The sequence below is a fragment of the Chiloscyllium punctatum genome, chromosome 5 (genome assembly GCF_047496795.1).
Source record: "Chiloscyllium punctatum isolate Juve2018m chromosome 5, sChiPun1.3, whole genome shotgun sequence".
Lineage (NCBI taxonomy): Eukaryota > Metazoa > Chordata > Chondrichthyes > Orectolobiformes > Hemiscylliidae > Chiloscyllium > Chiloscyllium punctatum.
The window spans coordinates 25487325-25509255 of NC_092743.1; the positions used below are offsets into that span (position 1 = coordinate 25487325).

Here is a 21931-nt window from a genome sequence, read left to right on the forward strand (position 1 = left end):
GATTCATGACACTTTGGGTGAAGAAACGCTTCCTCAACTCAATCCTAAATCTCTTCTCCCTTACTTTGAGACTATGACCCCCAGTTCTAGTTTCACCTGTTAGTGAAAACAATTTCCTCGCTTCTATCTTATCAATTCTCTTCATAACTGTATAAGTTCTCCCCTCATCTTCTAAATTCCAATGAGTATAGTTCCAGTCTCCTCAATCTCTCCTCATAAACCAGCCTTCTCACTTCTGGAATGAATCTCGTGAATCTCCTTTGCTCACCCTCCAGTGCCAATTTGGATCATTAGTTATTTATCTACATGATCTAGGCATTGTTGGAAAGTTTATTGTTTACTGCCAATCCCAAATTGGCCTTGAAAAGGTGTTGATAAACCACATTAGATTTAGGTCACCCAGTCTTTGGTTCTTCTCAGACTTTAAATTCGATTCCCTACAGTGTGGAAACAGGCACTTCGGCCCAACAAGTCCACACTGACCCTCCGAAGAGAAACCCACGCAGACCAATTTCCCTCTGACTAATGCACTTAACACTATGGGCAACTTAGCATGGCCAATTCACCTAACCTGCTCATCTTTGGACTGTGGGAGGTAACTGGAGCACTCGGAGGAAACCCACACAGACACAGGGAGAAAGTGCAAACTCCACACAGATAGTTGCCTGAGAGTGGAATCGAACTCCGGCCCCTGGAGCTGTGAGGCTGCAGTGCTAACTACTGAGCCACTGTGCACTTTAGGTACATTAGTTCATCTAATACCTTTTCCCTTGTGACTATGCTTATTTCAAGTTTATCTCTCCATATCATCACTTGAGTTTCAATTATCTTTGGGTAGTTTTCTACATTGAGGTCAATCACACTCCCATCACACTCTGAAGGACCAACACTATCTTTCATTACTCTTTTCCTGTTCAAATACTTCTAATATCTATTACTCTGTTTTTATGTTCCTAGTTAGATTTCCCTCAATTGACTTTGTACCTTTTAAGTTTTTTGCAGGTTCTTGGGGAGACTTTATTACTAATCGTTGTGATTTGTACAGTTCTTTCAAGTTGATGCTATCTCTAAAATATTTAGCTTGCCAGATGATGTACCCTTCTCAGAGTTTTCATCCTTTTTGGGATAAATCTTTTTAAGAAGATTGCTGCAGCAATGCTATTGTTATACTTCTAACTTAGTCATAGTTCACCTAAGTCAGCCCTGTCTTCATGTTCTCACATTTACATTTATTTCAGTTTAAGACACTGGTCATGGACCCACATTTCTCCCATGGAAACTGCACGTAATATTTTATCATGTTATGACCACAGGCACCTAGAGGCCCCCTTTTCATGCATTTATTGAAGGGCAGTCAGACTCATCTCTGGAATTCAGCTTCTTTTGTCACCAAAGGTATATTAAAATTTGGATTACGATCCTCATGAAACCCAAACTAAACAGGTTTTTTGACAGGTAATGACTTACTATCACTTTACTAATGATTGAAATGAGTTTGATCGGCAGTACTTAGCCATTTTGCATTTGTCCTGCTTTTAGGAAATTTTCACCTTTTGTCAGGTAGATGTTAGTATTGCAGTTGTACTATACCTTTGTTCGAGGTATGTGTATCCAATTTTAAGCTATGTGGGCTGTTCAGCATCTATTTCATATAGTATAATTGATGTGCTACAAAGGATGATAGATTTTACCAATGTAAAAAACAGACATTAGTCTCTTTCTGGATTGTGCAGTGACCACTCTTACCAATATTGACATGGACAGATATGTCCGCGACAATAAAAAGACCAATGCTGGGATAATACTTGCTTGGTTTTGATTTCCCTCTGATATTTCTCCAAGTTCCCTCCTTCCCTCATTCATGTGTTCTTCATTCATAGGAGGATGTTTTCTTTGAAGCAAAGAAGGTTGAGGGATGGACTAATTGTGGTCTAAACATTTAGAAGGGGTGGAGTTAGGGTAGTTAGAAGAAACCTTTCACCTAAGTAAAGAGGTCAATGAGAGGCATAGACTTAAGAGGTTGGAGGTTTACAGGTGGGTTAAGGAAGATTTTTTTCACTCAGATGATGGTGGCTATATAGAACCCACTGTCTGAAAGGGTGGCTGTGGTGGGAATAAACACAATCTTTAAGAAGTATTTATGTGGACACTTGAAATGCCATAGCATGCAGAACCAATTGCTGGAAAATGGGACTGAAATAGATAGGTGCTTGATGACTGTGTAGACACTAAGAGGTCAAATGTCCTCTTTCCTTGCTGTAAAACTCCATGACTTTAATTGTTCCTTCCACCTGTTTGACTGTTCTTCATATGTGGGTCTCAACAGTGAACGTTAAAAGCCCATCTGTCAACACCTTATTCTGAACTCAGCTGTCATCTACATGGGTACTGTCGTGCATAGTTAAAAAGACTTGAAGTATAGCTGATTTTATTCTCCAGTATAGAGCTTTCTAAACTGTGCGCTGCAACCCCAGATGAGTCACCAGTCAAGATTGTGGGATATTGAACTCCAAAGCAGCAACAGCCACCACTTTGGTCTGATCACATAACCTCTGTGTTACCCCTTTTAAAATACTCACACTATTCTGCATGGCTGAATCGATGACACACTGAGGCACAATTTCCTGTTGTGTGAGAGTCCATATTAGAAGGCAGATGATCATTCTGCCTGCCTTTTCATCAAGTGCCTCTCAAGGAAGTTGGAGGAAGATTGAGGTTGAGGTGGTGGGAGATAGAGAGCTTGCTCCACATCTATCGTGCCCTCACTTACAACAGAATTACTCCACTTCACTCAATTCTGTGCTACCTCCTTCAGCCCTCTCCATACAATCCCCACCACTTCCAAAAATAATTTCACTTGGGGTCACGCAGAATCCAATGAATGAAAATGAGGTCACACCAGAAAATGTTATGTGAAACAATGACTCGGTAGTTTCTGAACCCAAAGGTCTAACTTTCTACCTCTGTCAACATGGTCAAAGCAAACTGCAGTTGTGTCGCAGCACCGACACAATCAATCTTTGTTTGCTGTGGAAAAATACATTTGTTTCGGAGTTCCTGATAATAATTGAAGGTGACAATGAATAAGGAAAGATAAAATGTTAATGACAGTAATTGACTCTGGCTTTTAATACTTTCCACTTTATTTTGTGCTACAATACATTGACCAATGGCTTATCCTACTGGTTTCTGCTATTGCCTGGGGACAGGTACAGCAATGAGTCTGTATGCGCATCATTGTACCCGAGAAATGGGGTCAGACTATAAATGAATGAGAAAACATAGCTGCAGTTTCAAGAGGACAGCCTCAGGGTGCACTACTTTGAGTGATTTTTGAAAGTAGCCCTGATCGTTCAGTTGGAAATGCATTGTCTTGTGCAGTAACCAGACATTACAGACATGAAGCCCAAACTTGTGCCTGAGCTACTTATGAACAAGGGCTCAGTCAGGATATACAGTGGACCTCAATCCCCTTTTGGGAAGGAGAGAAATTAACCAGAGTATAAGCTCCAAAGATGAAAAATCTACAATGGGTTAGGAAAAGAGTAAAAAATTATTTGTAACAATTTGATACCTGAAATGATTTCATTTTGAGAGGGAGGGGTGATTTAAAGACTGTAATCTCACATGAAGACAAAGCGTCAACAAATTACAATCGTCAATTGAAAAATAAACCTATATATCTACTCTTTTACCAAAAGTATATGACGGAACTTTGAGGAAAGGTTTTGTTTCTCATTTGTCCATACACGGTGGTTGTTGCTGCAGATCTGAGCCCATCACTTAGAGTTTCATTCTTATTTTCCAATCTGCATTCAGCTGTCTGGGCCCTAAGGTCCAGAATTCCCTCTCTATACCTCTCTGTCTTTGTACCTTGCATTCCCCCATTAAAACAGTCATTAAATCAACTACTTTAATCAAGCTTTTGGTCATCTGCCCATACCTCCTTATGTGGCTGGATGTCATATTTTGTGTATTAATGTCTCAATGAACATTTAAACATTACAACCTTACACTGCAGTACAGGCCCTTCGGCCCTCGATGTTACGTCGAGCTGTCATACCAATCTGAAGCCCATCTAACCTACACTATTCCATGTCTGTCCATATGCTTGTCCGATGATGACTTACATGTACTTAAAGTTGGCGAATCTAATACTGTTGCAGGCAAAGCATTCCATACCCTTACTGAGTAAAGAGACTACCTCTGACATCTATCCTGTATCTATCACCCCTCAATTTAAAGCTATGCCCCCTCGTGCTCGCCGTCACCATTGTTGGAAAAAGGCTCTCCCTGTCCACCCTATCTAACCCTCTGATTATCTTATATGTCTCTATTAAGTCACTTCTCAACCTTCTTCTCTCCAGCGAAAACAGCCACATGTCCCTCAGCCTTTCCTCGTAAGACCTTCAAAGCAATGAAGCATCGATACAAATTGGTGTTTTCTTTTTCTGACACCAATGGGGGACCTAGTATATGCCAATGGCTTGTGAACTCCATGTAGCCTGAGTATTTTGCTGTTTGTGTTGAAGGACAAATGGTTTTAGTATTTCTGTCGAAAACACGGTGAAAATAGTGTCATTAATAATTAATAAGGAGATTAAAGTCACCGTAATGCTTGAGTGAGAGCCAATGTTGGCCAGTGAACAGAGGGATGTTAGGGAACAGGACTTGGGATGAATAAAGACACGGACAGCTGAATTTTCAATGACCTTGTGCTTAAAGATCGATGTGGGAGGTCAGCTGCAAGTGCATTGGAATAGTTGGGAATCAAGGCAACAAAGGCATCAATGAGGATTTCCACAGAATAGGAGCTGAGACAGGAGCAAAATCAGTCAATGTTATGAAGGAAGAAATGGGCATCTAAATCTTCAATAAAAAACATATGCAGTTATTGGAACATTTTAGTTTTACAATCTAACTATATGCTGTCTGCATTATATTCTTGGAAAAAGGTTTTCTCCTTAAATATAAGTTCACATTCACTTATAATGAAGAGTAATTAAGGGACATTACATTTTCATAGAACTCCTTCAATGCTGTTTAATATAGCTAAACAATGTGCACTTAATCATGTAGTTCGGAAATATCTCAGTACTGTACTCCTGGTATACTTGCATAAAACGGTGACTGACCATTTGTATCACACCTTGCTTGGTTAGGCTGGGGAAATTAGCCAAGATTTCATTTGTGCTCACTATATGACAGTATCAGTGGAGAGTGTGCCTAATTCAACACTGAGCAACAACAGCTTCAAGCTCACTAACCTGTAGCACAGTTTCAGACTCTGTTTCTTCTCCAAGCTTAATAAGAAAGAAGAATGAAAAGCAGTAAGCACTTGTGGAAATGCTACTCTTTGTAAGTCAGCATGTTCAGAAAAGGAGAGGAAAATACTGGAGAAACAAGAAAAGGTTTAAACATAGAACATAGAACATAGAACAGTACAGCACAGAACAGGCCCTTCAGCCCACGATGTTGTGCTGACCACTGATCCTCATGTATGCACCCTCAAATTTCTGTGACCATATGCATGTCCAGTAGCCTCTTAAATGTCCCCAATGACCTTGCTTCCACAACTGCTGGCAACGCATTCCATGCTCTCACAACTCTCTATGTAAAGAATCCTCCTCTGACATCCCCTCTATATACTTTCCTCCAACCAGCTTAAAACTATGACCCTTCGTGTTAGTCATTTCTGCCCTGGGAAATAGTCTCTGGCTATCGACTCTATCTATGCCCCTCATTATCTTGTATACCTCAATTAGGTCCCCTCTCCTCCTCCTTTTCTCCAATGAAAAAAGTCCGAGCTCAGTCAACCTCTCTTCATAAGATAAGCCCTCCAGTCCAGACAGCATCCTGGTAAACCTCCTCTGAACCCTCTCCAAAGCATCCACATCTTTTTTATAATAGGGCGACCAGAACTGGATGCAGTATTCCAAGTGCGGTCTAACATATAACATTTCAACTGATATATCAAAGTTTGTTGTGAACACTTCAGTAACTCCCAGGCAATTCATTGCATTTTATTCAGTAAAATCAATATTCAGGTGATTCATATCCAGGGACAGAGGATACAATCTGTACATTTGCACTAGCTTTGAAAATCAAAAGGAAAAGGAAAATAATGGTCGATCATCATTTTGTTTATGAAAAGGTCACTCTCAGTAATGCTCCCATCTGGATATTTGTCACTTCCAACCATTAAGCCCTGGGTGGTGACTGAGTAAAAAGCAGTTACCTTTCTAAAGGACTTGAGTGTAGAATCAGTAATTTAATGCCAAGATTGCTCTTGGCATTAAGATGAACGGTGCAATGGCTGCCTCCTAAACAAAATTCTATTCAGTTCATTTAATAAAAAACAAGAAATGAAAGAGCAGAGCAAAGCAAAGTGGGAGTTTTTCCTAGAATACAAAAGATGCCAAGTTGGACCATGTGACGATGTGATGATGGCTATAGAAAGCACTGTAGAGTGCATTTCACTGTATTTTTATTCTCAATTGCATTTGCAAATCCTCCTTCATGTAGCAGCATAAAATGAATCCATTTCATGGTTCATTTGAAATGAACCATGTTAGCTTTTTACTAATGGTGCACTTTTATTCCAGGGTAGGATTGTGAATTGCATTTGCTTGCTGGAATTCTTGCAGTTTTTATTTCTGCGTATATATCTTTGTCTGAAATATAACAGCATAAATGATTGACATTCGAAATGAAATGAGAATATAGTGATGATTTAGCAATGTTATCACAATAATTTTCTTTTTGGAATTGCAATGGACTTATTTCATTGATTTATTATTTATTTATGTAAATTTTCCCCTCGATTGGTGATGCACAAAATGAATGACATGCAACTCAGTAGGAAACAGCTTCATTGTCATTTCACAGCTTTGCATCATTTGATTACAAGGTTATTTCAAGTGATATTTCTTCATTTGTAAAATTTCATATTGCATTATTTGCCTGATCAAATTTAGTACGAAATGGGGGAGGTGCTTTGGAGGATTAAATGGTAAATTAGTAAATATTTATCATTTAATTATTAAATTCATGCTTACATCACTTGTGGAATTGTATCCATATTAAAAGCACTGTTTTAAGGTCAATGGGAAAGAGATCTGGTATAATCAGCCTTGCTCAGGCTCTTGTGATATTTGAACCTAGCTAGTTAATATTAGTGCCTCTTCAATCACAGACATAATGATGAATGGCCCTGACCCTGGTTTCCTCCCAGCAACCATATACAAACATATTCATGCATGGGTCAGACAATAATGAACTGTTTATTTTTCCCCTCCTCCTATTTAGTGATGTAATCCTTAACAGATACAACACGGCAAATTATTACTGACCAGGGTTCTACTGCTACTTTTCTTTTTGTGGATGGCATTCATTGGGAGACCAATCTTTTTTTACATTGTTAATTGCACTGCAAAAGGAGGTGGTGAGCTATCTTCTTGAAATACTGTAGCTCGTTTAGGGCATGTACTCATAATGCTATTAGGGAGGGAATTTCAGGATTTTGACTGAATAAAAGTGAAGAAATGGCCATCTAATTCCATGTCAGGATGGTGCATGTCTTGGTCGGGAACTTGCATCATTTTGTCCTTGACCTTCTGGATGGTAGAGCTCGCAGGTTTGGAAGTTGTTGTCAAAGGTGTCAGGGTGAGCTACTATAGGACTTTTGGTAAGACCATAAGACTGTTAAAACATAGGAGTGCAAATTAGGCCATTAAGCCCATAAAATCTGCTCTGCCATTCAATCAAGGCTGATCAGTTTCTCAATCCCATTCTCCCGCTTTCTCCCCATAACTCTTGATCCCCTTGACAATTAAGACCTATCCACATCAGTCTGAAATATACTCAATCACCTGGCCTCCACAGCCTTCTGTGGCAATGCATTGCACAGATTCACCACTCTCTGGCTGAAGACGTGTCTGCATATATCTAATCTAAAAGGTCTTCCCTTTACTCTAAGACTGTAACCTCGTGTCCTTGTCTCTCCTACCAATTGAGACATCTTCTCAACTTCCACTCTGTCTAGGCCATTTGGTATTCTGTAAGTTTCAATTAGATTTCACTCCCTCGTCCTTCTAAACTTCATTGAGTATAGACATAGAGTCCTCAAAAGTTCCTCGTGTATTAAGCTTTTCATTCCTGGAACCATTCTTGTGAATCTTCTCTGAACACACTCCAGGGCCAGTACATCCTTCCTGAGATATGGGGCCCAAACTGTGCACAATACCCAAATGTGCTCTAATGAGAGTCTTATACAGCCTCAGAAGTACATCCCTACTTTTGTGTTCAAGTCCTCTTAAAATAAATGCCATCATTGTATATGCCTTCCTAACTGCTGACTCCACCTTTCAAGTTTACCTTGAGAGAATCTTGGACTAGAACTCCCAAGTCTCTTTGCACATCAGACTTCTGAATTTTCTCCCCATTCAGGAAATAGCCAATGCCTCTATTCTTCCTACCAAAGCACATGACATCACACTTTTTCACATTGTGCCTCATCTGCCACTTCTTTGCTCACTTTCTTACCCTATCCAAATTGTTCTTCAGCCTCCCCGCCTCCTCAAATCTACTGATCTTTGTATCAACTGCAAACTTAGCCAGAATGCCCTCAGTCCCTTCATCTAGATTGTTAATGTATAAAGTGAAAAGTTGTGGTCCCAACACTGAGCTTGCAGAACACCACTTGTTACTGGCTGCCATCCTGAAAAAGACTCTATTATCCTCACTCCCTGCTTTCTGCCAGACAGCCATGCTTCTATCCACGCTAGCACCATGCTCCTAACACCATGAGCCCTTATCTTATTCAGTAGCTTCTTGTGCGACACCATGTCAAAGGCCTTCTTGAAGTCCAGTAGATAACTTCCTTTGGCTCTCCTTGGTCTTACCTGCTCATTACTTCCTCAAAGAATTATAGCAGACTTGTCAGGCATGACCTCTCCTTGATGAAATCATACCGACTTTGCCCTATCTTACCGGACACTTCCATAATGATACATAAGGCATTAATGGTGAAGGGAGTGAAGCCTTTTGATGGGGTTAAAAATAATTTGGCTGCTTTGTCCTGGATGGTGTCAAGTTTCTTACAGCTGCACTCATTGAGGCAAATAGGAAGTATTCCATCACACTCTCAAGGTGTGTCTTGTAGATGGTGGACAGACTTTGAGGAATCAGGAGATGAGTTACTCACCACAGATTTCTAAGCCTACGTCTTGCTGTAGTAACTACAGCATTTGCATGGCTGTCTACTTAGTATCTAGTCAATGGTTAACACAAGGATATTTCCAGAGGAGGATTCAACGATGGTAATGTTATGGAATTTCAAGGAGCAATGTTTAACTTCTCTCTTTTTTGGAGATGGACATTGCCTGGCATTCACTGTGTACATTTACAAAGCAATTGGACTGCCAGGACATAAAATATTTTGAACTGTGTCTTTTTTAACTAATTGAATTTCTCTTTCCTTATTACAAATCTCTCTCTTTCACATATTGTTTACTTATCAAAGTCAATTGAAGTTGAACTGTCCCCAAACTTCCAAAATTAGGTGGTTCTAACAGGGTATATAAAGTTGGCCTCTGATTTTGACCTCATTTGCTTAGCATATCTCCAACATACTCCATAATTTGAAATATGAGGAGTCTGTGGATGTGATTCTCTGTGACCATACCATAATCCAGTTAACAATCTTTTTACTTTAACCTTTGGGATGCTTGTTATTCAATGTGTGCCTCTGGCTGCTCAATCATGGTCCGTCCCTCTGTGGGATATTGACTGATTTGAATTCAATGTTGTTACTTTCACGCTCTTATACAAAGGAAAGCAAAGACACATCATTGGGTTGATCTCAGTATTCAACTGTTTATTCATCATGTGTTTGTGTAACTATTGAACGAATGACAAGGGGTGATTACACTGTTTGGGAGATATGTACCTTCCTGTCATTAGATATCTTCCAGCAATACTTGAAGTAATAATAGCAGTTGCAACCGTACCATTGCTGCTGTGGCTGAGATCAATGAACCTTTCAATTCTAAAGGTTGCATCGAGTGCCCTGAGAAATGGTGGCAACATGATAAGGCATTATATAAATCAAAATAACCTTGTCAAAAATCAAACCACATAGCAGCCCTCAATGGCAAGGTTTCAGCCACATTCTGGTTGGACATCTGACAACCATGTCAGAGGCAGGAAGGCTACTAAATGGTTGAGGAATGCACTGGATCAAGGACCCAATTTTTTCCCCACTGCCAAGCTATTTTGCTAGATGGCCCACTAAAGCACCAATTAATGGCAACTTTTTTTTGTCCTATTTCTTAATATTCATTTGACTCAAATTGTATCATTGAATTTGGTACTGCAGTGCTTCTGAAATAAGGAGTTAAATAGTCTGCATGCTGTAAATGCAGTGATTTTGGTGTGGAAATAGTAATATTGCTTTGCTCCCACCAACAATCTGTCAAATATTAAAATCTCATTTAAAAAATCACATCTTAAAAAGATTTGCACTCTGCTACCCCACAGCACTGCCATTTTGCACGTGGGTGTGCTGATCAGACTGCAGTTGCATATCCCACCCACTAGCAATCTGACTCAGCTTCCCACACAGCATGTAGGAAAATGACAGATAGGAAATGTGCTACTGTGACTGACCGAAGGAGATAAAAAGACATATGATCCTGTTGGATCCTTGGGAAATAAGAAATGAAATCAATGAATATACATAACTCTGGGATTTACAAAATTAATTATAAAAGGTATATGCATGCCTTTCATGCTCACTTATATCCATAAATAATGTTGGCCGTTTCTAACTGGTGAATATTGATAGGAGCACGATAAAAATATCCCACTCAGTGAGCGATATCAGCATCTTTTCAAGGTCAAACTTAAAGCAATCACTTAAAATCCCATTCATGTATCGAGTCCGTCACCAATACCAGCAGTAGCCCCATATAAGCCACATGCTCAACACTAAATGCAGACTCCACTCCTCAAATCTCAGTCCCTTCGTATATCAATAGGCATGAGCAACACTCACCAGACAATGTCACTGTCACAAAGCACAATAGTACACTCCCATCATGGTCACTCTCTGAAACAGTTCTCCAGAATTCTCCACCGCTTGACTTAGTAAGTAACTTGTCATTTACTGTTACGATGTCCTTGTTCCATGCTTTTCAACATGAATGTTTTAGAACTGGGTATCTGGTGAGCGCAGGAGAATTACAGTGAAGAAAGTATACATTACCATCATACCATCATATTGTGTCTACCAAAGTAGCTTTATTTTACAAAATGTTTGTACCAGAAATAAGAAATTATTGCAGACATCACATGATGATATTGTTTACCTTATTTAAGGAAATGTGTAAATGAATTTGAAGCGGATCAGAAAAGGTTTACCAGGCTAATGCCTGGAATATACAGAATGTCTTTTAGGGAGAGGTTTGACTGGCTTGACTTATATCACTGAAACTGAGAAGAGTAAGTGTCTGCTTGATTGAAACACAAGATTCTGAGGAGTCTTGATATAGTAGATGTGGAGACAACATTTGCTCCGAGTCAAGAATCTAGAATTAGCAGTTATTGTTCAGAAATAAAGGGTTCATCATTTGAAGCAGATGGGATGAATTTCTTATCACACAGATTAGATTAGATTCCCTATAGTGTGGAAACAGGCCCTTCCGCTCACAAGTCCACACTGACCCTCCGAAGAGTAACCCATTCCCCTACATTCACCCCTGACTAATGCACCTAACACTATGGGCTATTTAGCATGGCCAATTCACCTAAACTGTACATCTTTGGACTGAGGGAGGAAACTGGAGCAAACCCATGCAGACATGGGGAGAATGTGCAAACTCCACACACAGTTTGCCCGAGACAGGAATTGAACTCTGGTCCCTGGCGCTGTGAGGCAACAGCGCTAACCACTGGGCCACCGTCTTTGGAAGACTCTTCCTGAAAATGTGTGGAAGCAGGAACTTTGAATATTTTTAAGGCAGAGCTGCGTAGATTCTTGTTAAGCATGGGGGAGAAGAGGTATTGGACGAAGGCCAGAATGTGGATTTGAGGTTACAGTTAGATCAGTAATGATCTTATTAAATGGTGGAGCAAACTTGAGGGAGAAAATAGATTATTCCTGCTCCTGCTCTCTGCCTGGAAGTTTTGAGGTAAATTTAACAGATACCAGATTCTGGATTAGTGGTGCTGGAAGAGCACAGCAGTTCAGGCAGCATCCAAGGAGCTTCGAAATCGACGTTTCGGGCAAAAGCCCTTCATCAGGAATAAAGGCAGTGAGCCTGAAGCATGGAGAGATAAGCTAAAAGAGGGTGGGGGTGGGGAGAAAGTAGCATAGAGTACAATGGGTGAGTGGGGGAGGGGATGAAGGTGGTAGGTCATGGAGGAGAGGGTGGAGTGGATAGGTGGAAAAGGAGATAGGCAGGTCGGACAAGTCCGGACAAGTGGTGGGGACAGTTACTGAGCTGGAAGTTTAGAACTAGGGTGAGGTGGGGGAAGGGGAAATGAGGAAACTGTTGAAGTCCACATTGATGCCCTGGGGTTGAAGTGACATGGTTTTACCTTTTAACAGATACCAGTCTGTTCTGACAATGAGGCTTCCACCAGCAAAGTGCTAATGCTGATTTCAGGTGCTGAGTTTTGTGATTTTACTTCATGTGCACATCCAATCTTGGCTCAGCAATACTGATTGCAACACCTGAAAAAGGTGCAATCACTTTATCTGTTATTATGAAGGGATAAATCTCTGGGATCATGTTTCTTTATGGTTTTTGCTCCATGGTTGCCAATTTTTGGCCACATGGTCACTTATTTTTAAAGTGTGATCCAGAGATTTGAACTGCATGAGCCAGGCATTATATGCTGGCATAGAATGGCACTCAATAAGATGAACATGGTTTCAATGAAGGTTAATCAGTGACAAGAAATCCTCAGAACTCATGCTATGAATCCCCTTCCATTCCTCACTCCTTCACTGCATGAAATCTTGCCAGTTTTGGAGAGAAATAGGTGCAAGCCCTTTTGAATATATGTAGTTAGCTCTTAATGAAATTGAAGTTTCAGATGGTAGGTAAATCCTTTGGATGTTTAGAATACATGTACATACACTTGACTCATATGGATATGGTGGGTTCAGGTATTCCCCCATCTAGACTTGAGAGAAAAAAAAGTATTTCCCTAATTTCAACTGAAAATGGACATGCACGTGTGCACATGATCGTTAAAATCCGGAAATATATTTTTCCCATGACACAAAGTTTGAAAATAAAAGAATGCCAAAATGTAATTATTTTTAATAAGAACTAACTGTGGTTACCACATCAGGCATATTGAACATAAAAATTGTCTCTTGCACAGAGGAACAATGTGTCCCAATGATTATTCACACATCTATTTCAGGAGAGACAGGTGTCATTTATTCCAAAATTTGTTCTCGCAGGAACAATTTGGATCTGAGAAACTGAAGCAATTTTAATTTGAATTCATCTCGAAAGTGCAATGTGACTTTTTAAATTTCCAGTTCTGTGTTGTTACTGAGACTTAAATTATTTGTTAATTATTCATATAAGGAATTCATGTAAACTCGACAAAACTTAAGCTTGAAAGATCCTTTGCCATGGGTTGGTGCCAAATCTGTCACCCGCTCTTTGACTCATCACTTTAATGATGGCATACTTACTTTTCTCCAGAGCATTTTCTTTACCACCTCCTTTCATTGCTTCCTTCTCTGTGTAGCTCCCAAACCCTTGGAACACTGTTACAGTGTGCATTTCTGTTCTAAGTCTGTGCCATTGGGAGAATGGAGCTGTAGTGCCTCTTGTTTTGGAAACAGGTTTGGCGGGCACTTGCTTGTTGATTTGATGACTTGTCCTGTACCTAAATAATTTGGCATGTTTACAGAACGGTTGTGTTTTATTTTACTATCGGGAGCAATGTAAACTGCCATTTCGTGGCTGGGAAGGAATATTTAATAATCTTCAAAGCTGTCTCAATATTGCCTCGACAACCTGTGAGGGGTTGAAAAGTAAATTGAAAGCCCGCTCTCAGGTAGCGAGTAACTGCTGCAATTTATTGATTTTTTTTTTAATTGTTTTGTTTTCATTCGAAAGGACGGATCGCCTACCTTTGCAAATATTATTTAGATCGTCTTTTGACGTGTTCGTGCTATTTTGTGTGTGTGAGATCCGCTGTCACTAATCACTATTCTGATACCACTGGGAACATTCTAGGCATCAATACATTTTCTTCTTTTGTGGATCGCGGGACCTGTTAAAGAGAGGAGCGAGAGCAGTTCCCGCAGCCTCAGAAAATTACTTTTGTTATTCTCTCCTAACCAGAGAATGTGGGGATGGAGATTTCACTGTTGAGTGTGTGTTTCGCTGTGGGAACGGCTGCGGTTTGGCTGGGGGAGATGAATGGTCGTGCAAGTAGTTGGATTAATTCTGTACGTCGCTGTTTCATTTTTTTGGGGGGGAGGGGGGGAAATACATTTAAATATTGCTGTAAATGTTCCTTCTGCGTAGCCGAGCTGGTGCATCGCCCTGTCTCTGCATTTTTTTTTCCCTGTTGTTTTTGGTGGATGTTTTGGGTTTGTTACATTGATCCTGGCTCCTGATTTAGAGATGTGTCTGTATCTTCTCTCTTTTGGAAATTGTCAGCTTCGCCGTACAGGGGGTCTGGTCGAGCCGCGGCTGCAAGACGTTCCCCATTGACTCGTCACGTACAAAATGCCAGTGTGACCGGCTCTCCAGCTTCGCCATTTTGGCTCAGCTCTCGTCAGATTCGGTAAGTCCTTTTTATTTATTATGATTATTTTGGAGGAAATATTGCATTTCGTCTCAGGGGAGCGAAAAAAAATATGAACAGCGTGAGATCTGCGGGTCAAATCACTGCCTTGCGACACCAACAGGGGCATGTCACCTGTGATTAGAGACTGACATTTCAGTTCAGAAATCTGTATATTTGGGACTGCTGCATCTATTAAGAGGCTGGCATTTGCCCACCGCTCCTGGCATTGGAATAAATTGCAATCAGCATTGATTAAAATATCCTGCCCAGATGCTTTCACCAGATGTTAGTCTGAATTGCCATGTTTGTGGTCAGTTGCCTCAGATGTGGAGGAGTGAAACAGCTTAAGACTGAGATGCTGTCAAATGCAAACCTTTTTTGCACATAAAAGTAAATAGGCTGCAAGCAACAAACCATCTCTATTCCTTAAGTGACTATGAATGGATTACATAATTCTGTAGGAAAGAATTATCTAAATGAAATACTTATTTTGGAACACAATATCTTCATCAGAATGTTCTCTGTTTTGATGAATATTCAGAGATTTGTTGAGTTCCAAGTATCAAAATGCTTATCTCTAATCAATGCAAATGATTTCATATTAGATAGAAATGATATGATCAGTTAGTGACATACTAAAATAAATAGCAAGTAATTTTATGCCAGGATGGTTGGCTAAGTGGTACTGCTATAAGATAAACATCTCCTAAACATTCCGCCATATGTGTTTTTTTTTTAACTGCATTTAACTAAACAGTTTAGGAAACAATTGTGAGCTTGGCACCATGTGTCAGCAGAAGCTCATTCTTTTTGCAACTGCTGTACGTTATAATAGCATGAGGAAGTCAAACTTTTGTACTCAACTGAACATGTTACATGGACCCAGATGATTCTCTCAGTTCCACGTAGTCGTCGAGATAAAATATAAAATTTTTAGATTATTTTGCTTACATTGCCATTGGAATTTAATCTTCAGTTGAATGGACTAAGAGTAAGATGGATGCCAGTCATGATGTCAGAAGGACACTGTTTAGAATGGTCCAAAATATGAGTTAAAGACCCTATGATCTTTTGGAATGTTATCTTGAATTAATAGCAATATAAGTCTATTCCTTTGATTTATTGGCAAGAGAGCTAAAGACTGTGTAGCTAAGGATTCTCGTTTGGTTTTATAAGCAAGTGTGACACACAACTAATATTGGCTATTAATGCTTCATTTAGATACATTTTATTTAATAATTATTATATCATTAAATATAGAGTCAGTGCTTACTTACATACATGTGTACCTGTATGTTAAGTGAAATGACAGTTATCCTAATGGTTCTCCTATAGTTAATTCTATATTGAAAATGCCAGTTTCTGTGCATGTGTTGTTACAATGGAATGTTTATGTAACAAATTCATATTGAATATTTTTTGATAAAACTTTTCAAATTAACAGCAAAACATAACTACCACGTCTGCACAAGTTATGGTCTTATGTGAAAATCAGCAGTTGGTATATGTGACATACAAATAGAATATTGTGACTGCACCATCAAGCAGTCAAGCTAGCTTTTGCATTCAAAGAATTTTTTTTTGTTGATGGTATAAATAACAGGAAACCAAGCAGGTCAGGCAGCACCTGAAAGGCAAAGATGAAATCTTAGTAAGGGTATGACTTGAAGATCTATTGGAATCTCCGGAAATTTTACTTATTATCTTAATCAGTGGGTGATATTACCATTTAATTTTCTTAGCAAACATGTGTTTGACTCTTAGTTATTGCTTGCTGAAGTGATGTATAACTGAAATAGATTTTGATTATAAATGTTCGATTTGTTGCAAAGTTATTGATTGTGAGATAAAATTATTCCATGAAAGGCATAATATTCCTTCACAAACATTGTTGGTAGCAACTAATTGGTATATGCTGTTGTAAAGTTTCATTTGGCCTCTGATCACTGACATTAATTGGTCTTCCAGTGAGTTTACAAACTGTCTGGATCTTGGGGGGGGGAGGTTATGTGTACCTCTTCCAATCCAGTTTACATGAAAGTGACAATGAAACAGATCTGTAGTGGGGAACTTGGAATCCAGCAGAGAGAAATTCTCTGCCTGCCCACCCTTGTTCCTGCCTCCACATCAGTGTCAAAATCTTGCTCCTTGTCTCAGTTGGCAGTCCTTCCAGTTCGAGAACCAAACATTGCTGGTTGACCATTACAGGGTTGCTTGAGCACTTGAATTAGAAGGGAGCAATGCTAATATAGTGTTATGGTGTGGAAGGGAGAGACTTTGGAATAAAATATTAAATGAAGGTAATGGCTTGTTTGGTAATATATTGAAAATCATATTATTTGAAAAAGAGCACAGAGTTCTCAAGGTGAAATGTTGATCAGGGTGCCATCCTTATAATGGCAAGAAAACTCAAATAGGCAATGTTTTTGTTACTGCTGTTTTGGGAGATTCGTTGATGAAAAGTGATTCCATTTTCACCCACATTAAAACTATGACTACAGTCTTTAAGTGCTTTTCTAGTTATAAAGTGATTTGGAAAGTCTGAGGTCATAAAACACAGCACATAAATGCAAGTTCTTCCCTTCCATGGCAAAGGACATTTCATTGCAAATGGTGTGAAGTGCTTTCAGATATTTCAACGGTAAGAATCTTGATAAATGTCAATTTTTATTTGAACCCATTTAAGGTCAAGATATGTATTTAAATTCTCATATCAAGAGACACTAAGCAGTCCTGCAGTCTTTCTAACTGAATGGTAGTTTTGCCAATAGTAGCAAGCATAGAACCTGCATTTACATTGTTAGCTTATCCACCAATACCATGATATTTTGTTAGATGTTTCCAGCACAAAAGGAGACAACTCAGCCCATCATGTCCATGCTGGTCAGCAAAGACTCGACCTCACTAAACACATTTTTCAGCTATTGGGCCCACAGCCCTGTAGGTTATCCCAATTCCAATGAGGATCTAAGTTCTGCTTAAATGACTTGAGAGTTTCTGAGTCTTTCACCTTTTCAGGCAGGGACTTTCAGACTCCCACCATCCTCTGAGTGAAACAAATTCTCATCTCCTTCTTTGCCTCTACCTCTCACTTTAAATCTATGCCCCTTGGTTTTTGACCTCTCTACTAATAGAAATGGTGTTTTCCTATAATGCTATCTGTCACCCTCATGGTACCTGCTCAACCTTCGCTGCTTCACGGACAACAACTGCAGACTGCCCAACTTTTCCTCATATCTGAGCCCCTCAGCCCAGGTAACATCCATCCATCTATTCATGTAAACATGGTGGCTAGATTGATCACAGGAACATCCCACATGCCTCAAGTAATCAATTATCTCTGTCCTGATCTTGGCAACTGAAAAATGATTCCACTGAGTGGGAAGCTCAGAATCACAGACACAATTTCATACATTCCGCATCCTGGAGGACTGTGGAAGCTCAGTCATTGAATGTGGTTCAGGCAGATATGTGACAGACTTCTAAATACCAATGAGGGATATGGAGGTAGTGGGATAAGAAGAATTTTAAGTTGCTGATCAGCCTTAACTATGTTGAATGATAGAGCAGGCTCAATGGGTCAAATAGTATACACATGTTCATATATTCCTTAGAAGTATTGATCAGGAGACTGAGACTGCCCCCTGCTCCTCTTCAGATTGTAACTTGGGATCTTCTACATCCATCTGGCCAAGCAGCTAGGGACTCTTTTATGTATCAGCCAGAAGACAGTACTTCTGACAGTGCAACACTTGTTTGGTACTGCATTGATGTGTAATCCTAGATTAATATTCAAGTATGGTCTGACTCACAAGTGAGAATGTCACCGATGAGCTGTTCAACACTGCCAGTACTGTCCATAAGTAAATGCATTGGGATCATTATTCCCTTTGATACACAAAATTGGAAATTTGGTGGAGCAAAAGTAAAAACTTTTTTTTAGAAAACATTATTTGTTTTCTTTTATTCTTTACTGTATACAATATAACTTTTTGATTATCCAAACATTGATTAACTGAACTTTGGATTATCTGAACAAGATCTCAAGGCCCTGGACGCTTGGGTAAACTGTGTTATCCGAACATTCGATCATCTGGACATTCAATTATCCGAACAAAATACTCCCCACCTGTGTAGTTCAAATAAGTGAGGTTGCCCTGAATAAGAATAAGTTATCTTTTCTATAGCCGTTGCTTGATGGTACCATCAGGAAAGAATGCTGGATCTGTGAGGCAGCTGGACTCTGCATATCTCTGCTCGTTCATGCCCTCTGTTCTATGGTTAACCTGGTACATAGGCGGCAAATATTTTCTTCAATAACTCTGAATGGTGAAGTCAATCAATCTTGATAATTCAGATCTATTAACTTGAGATTCGAAGATTTTAGTGTTGTGGATAGCAGCTTTAAAATAGAATGTTCAAGCATCAAAAACAAATGTATAGTATTATTCATGTTTACTTCCCTGTACTTAAATACAAAAATGCACAGCCAGCATGCTATACATATGGAATTGTATAGGTGTTATGTCTGACATGTGTACTTCCTATTTAAAATTTTAGATATATTTTACTACATATTGTTAGAGATTAATATTCTGCAGAACTGTACATGAAATCTCATGAACCATAATGTAAGAGGTCTTGGGGCATTATTTAGTTAATATAGTAAATAATGACAAATATAACAGCATACTTTAGGTATACAGATTGATGAAATATGACAAAGTTAATTTAACACAGTGGAGTGTTGGTTGATTCATATTTGTCAGAAGAATAGTGTGATGATGCAGTCACTTTAAGAGGTTATTTCATCCTGCTTTTTTTTTTGAAGAGAGGTTGTAAAGGCAGAGGCACTGAGCTGTCTACTGAATACCTGTTGAGTAAACTGCTTCGGTGGCCTTGGGTTTTTTTAATAGCCTAAATGGATGTGGCCAGGTCTCACAGACCCAGATTTCTGGGTTTCAGTTTTTTCAGTAACATCAGAAGATATTGGGATCTCAAAAGAATTGGAGACTTCAGTGAATATCTCTTGGCTGCTACTATCTCTGAATCTTCTCTTGATTTTATTTTCTTCCTGGATTTGAGAACTTCCTGTGAGAATCTGAATTTTCCTTTTTACTAAGGGGTGTGTTTATGGGATGTTGCTATAATGGAACAAGTTAATTATAGTTACTGTATCTATTATTCCATTACATTTCCAATCTGTTAAATTGTTCTAAATTTCTCACATAGTATTTTAACTCCAGTGTTTAAATAAATTGTGTTTTGTCTGACATCGAGTAGTTTGACCAGTTGTGTTGTATTACTTTACATTTACCTTTTAAAATAAGAAAATGTTAGGGTCTAAACTACCTCCCCAAAATATTTTTGAGGGGGCCTGATCTAGTCCATAACAATAGGAGGAGGTGATATAAACTAAAATTCCAATTTTAAACTGTGCGTAGGAGCAGATGGAGTATCCCATACCTCTGAATGTGGCAGGTCTTTTCAAAAGCAAATAATTTCTTTAAAGTAGCAAATAGATGAAGTTATGCCAAACCATGAGAAGTCATGAGGACAGATTTAAAGGCCTTAATGAAAATGGTTCAGGACTTCAGTTATGTGGAGCAGCTACATTAGCGCTCAGACTAGAGAAAGGGATGATTCAGTAGCTGGGTTCAAAGTAGGAGTAACTGAGGAGAAACTGTTTTTACTAGTAGCATACTCCATCTCCAAAGAGCACAGATTTATGTAATTGGTAAAAGTACGAGATAATATATTAATTTTATTTATATAACAAGTTCTTAGGATATGAAATCGACTGAATGGAGGACAGTGGAAGCAAATGCAACAAAAGAGAAAACATGGGACATGGAAAGTTGATTGGAACTGATTGGAAAAGCTTTTCCAATGAATGTAGCTAATGGCTTGAATAATCTCCTTCTGTGATCCTATTATTTCTACAACACTTCCTGTTGCTCCTAATCAATTCAGTGTTGCAAAGTGACTATTCCTGAAACCAAGCTCTCAATGATACTTTGAAAGCACCTGCCCACTGGTAAACAAATATGTTTATATTGTGTTATAGTCCAACAGGTTTATACCTGGTGTTGTGTGATTTTTAACTTGTACACCCCAGTCCAATACCGGCACCTCCAAATCATGGCTTATGTTGTAGCTTTGGAGTGACAGAGTTACTCAGGTCACAGAATGAAATGCCAGAATGGCTAATCAGTTTCCTATTGCAAACACCATTGACCTTGATGAACACAAAAATTGTAGTTAGCTTTGTACAGAAATGCACAATGACATTATTGATGTTGCATCACTGTCTTTACAGAATGCTGAATTATCTAATGTTGTTCTCACCTTTAGACAAGGTTGCACTGGTTCATACTGCGGTAAATCTAGCATTTGTTGTGGCACAGAACTACCCAATATCAAATATAAAGCAGAATCTTTGTAACAGTTTTATTGATTGATCTGTAAACTAAGCCTGTTGGAAAACTCACAAAAAAAATGTATTTCTTTTGAAGATGGACTAGCAGGACAAAATTGCCTGATGAATTGAGATACTTTAACCTTGAAATGACTGTAATTTAGTGAAAACACTTAACACATTGTCATGATATTCCATTGTCAATTATTTTAATATGGCACTAATTGATTTCAGTGGATTGATGCCTGCTTCAATAAGAAAGACAAAGAAAATTGTGTGAAAACTAAGTAGATTCACAGGCCAATATTGCACACAGTATTACTGAGGATCTTGCATCTTGATCATTTGTTTAATTACATTGAAATCAGTTTTGAAGGCCATCTGCTCAGAAACCTTTAATCTGATTAATCAGACCTGAATTTCTGTGTGCAGTCTATTCTTGGAGACCCTATGATGTTGATCTTGAAGGTGATTATTGTTGACACATTCTTCTTGTTGTCAAGTGCAAATTGAACAATGTAATTTTCAATTGAAATATCATGCAATTAGAATTCAGTAAAGAACATCTATCAATCACTGCGCTATAAGTATGGAATAGAATACTTTGCAAAATATAGAAGAGTGTGAAAGCATTACATACAATATTAGATCAACACCACATTTAAAACTAATGAAAATTGTGACTGG

General features: G+C 38.9%; 1 protein-coding gene across 13 annotated transcripts in view; it reads left to right on the plus strand.

The window, feature by feature from the left end:
* The window catches only part of adgrb1a (adhesion G protein-coupled receptor B1a), a 563161-nt gene that overhangs the window by 375219 nt on the left and 166011 nt on the right, over positions 1-21931 (plus strand). For all 13 annotated transcript variants that reach the window (XM_072569963.1, XM_072569962.1, XM_072569956.1 and 10 more), the window contains one exon: positions 14697-14823. In XM_072569963.1, coding sequence (XP_072426064.1) covers positions 14697-14823 — 127 coding nt within the window. The remainder of the gene's footprint in view (positions 1-14696; positions 14824-21931) is intronic.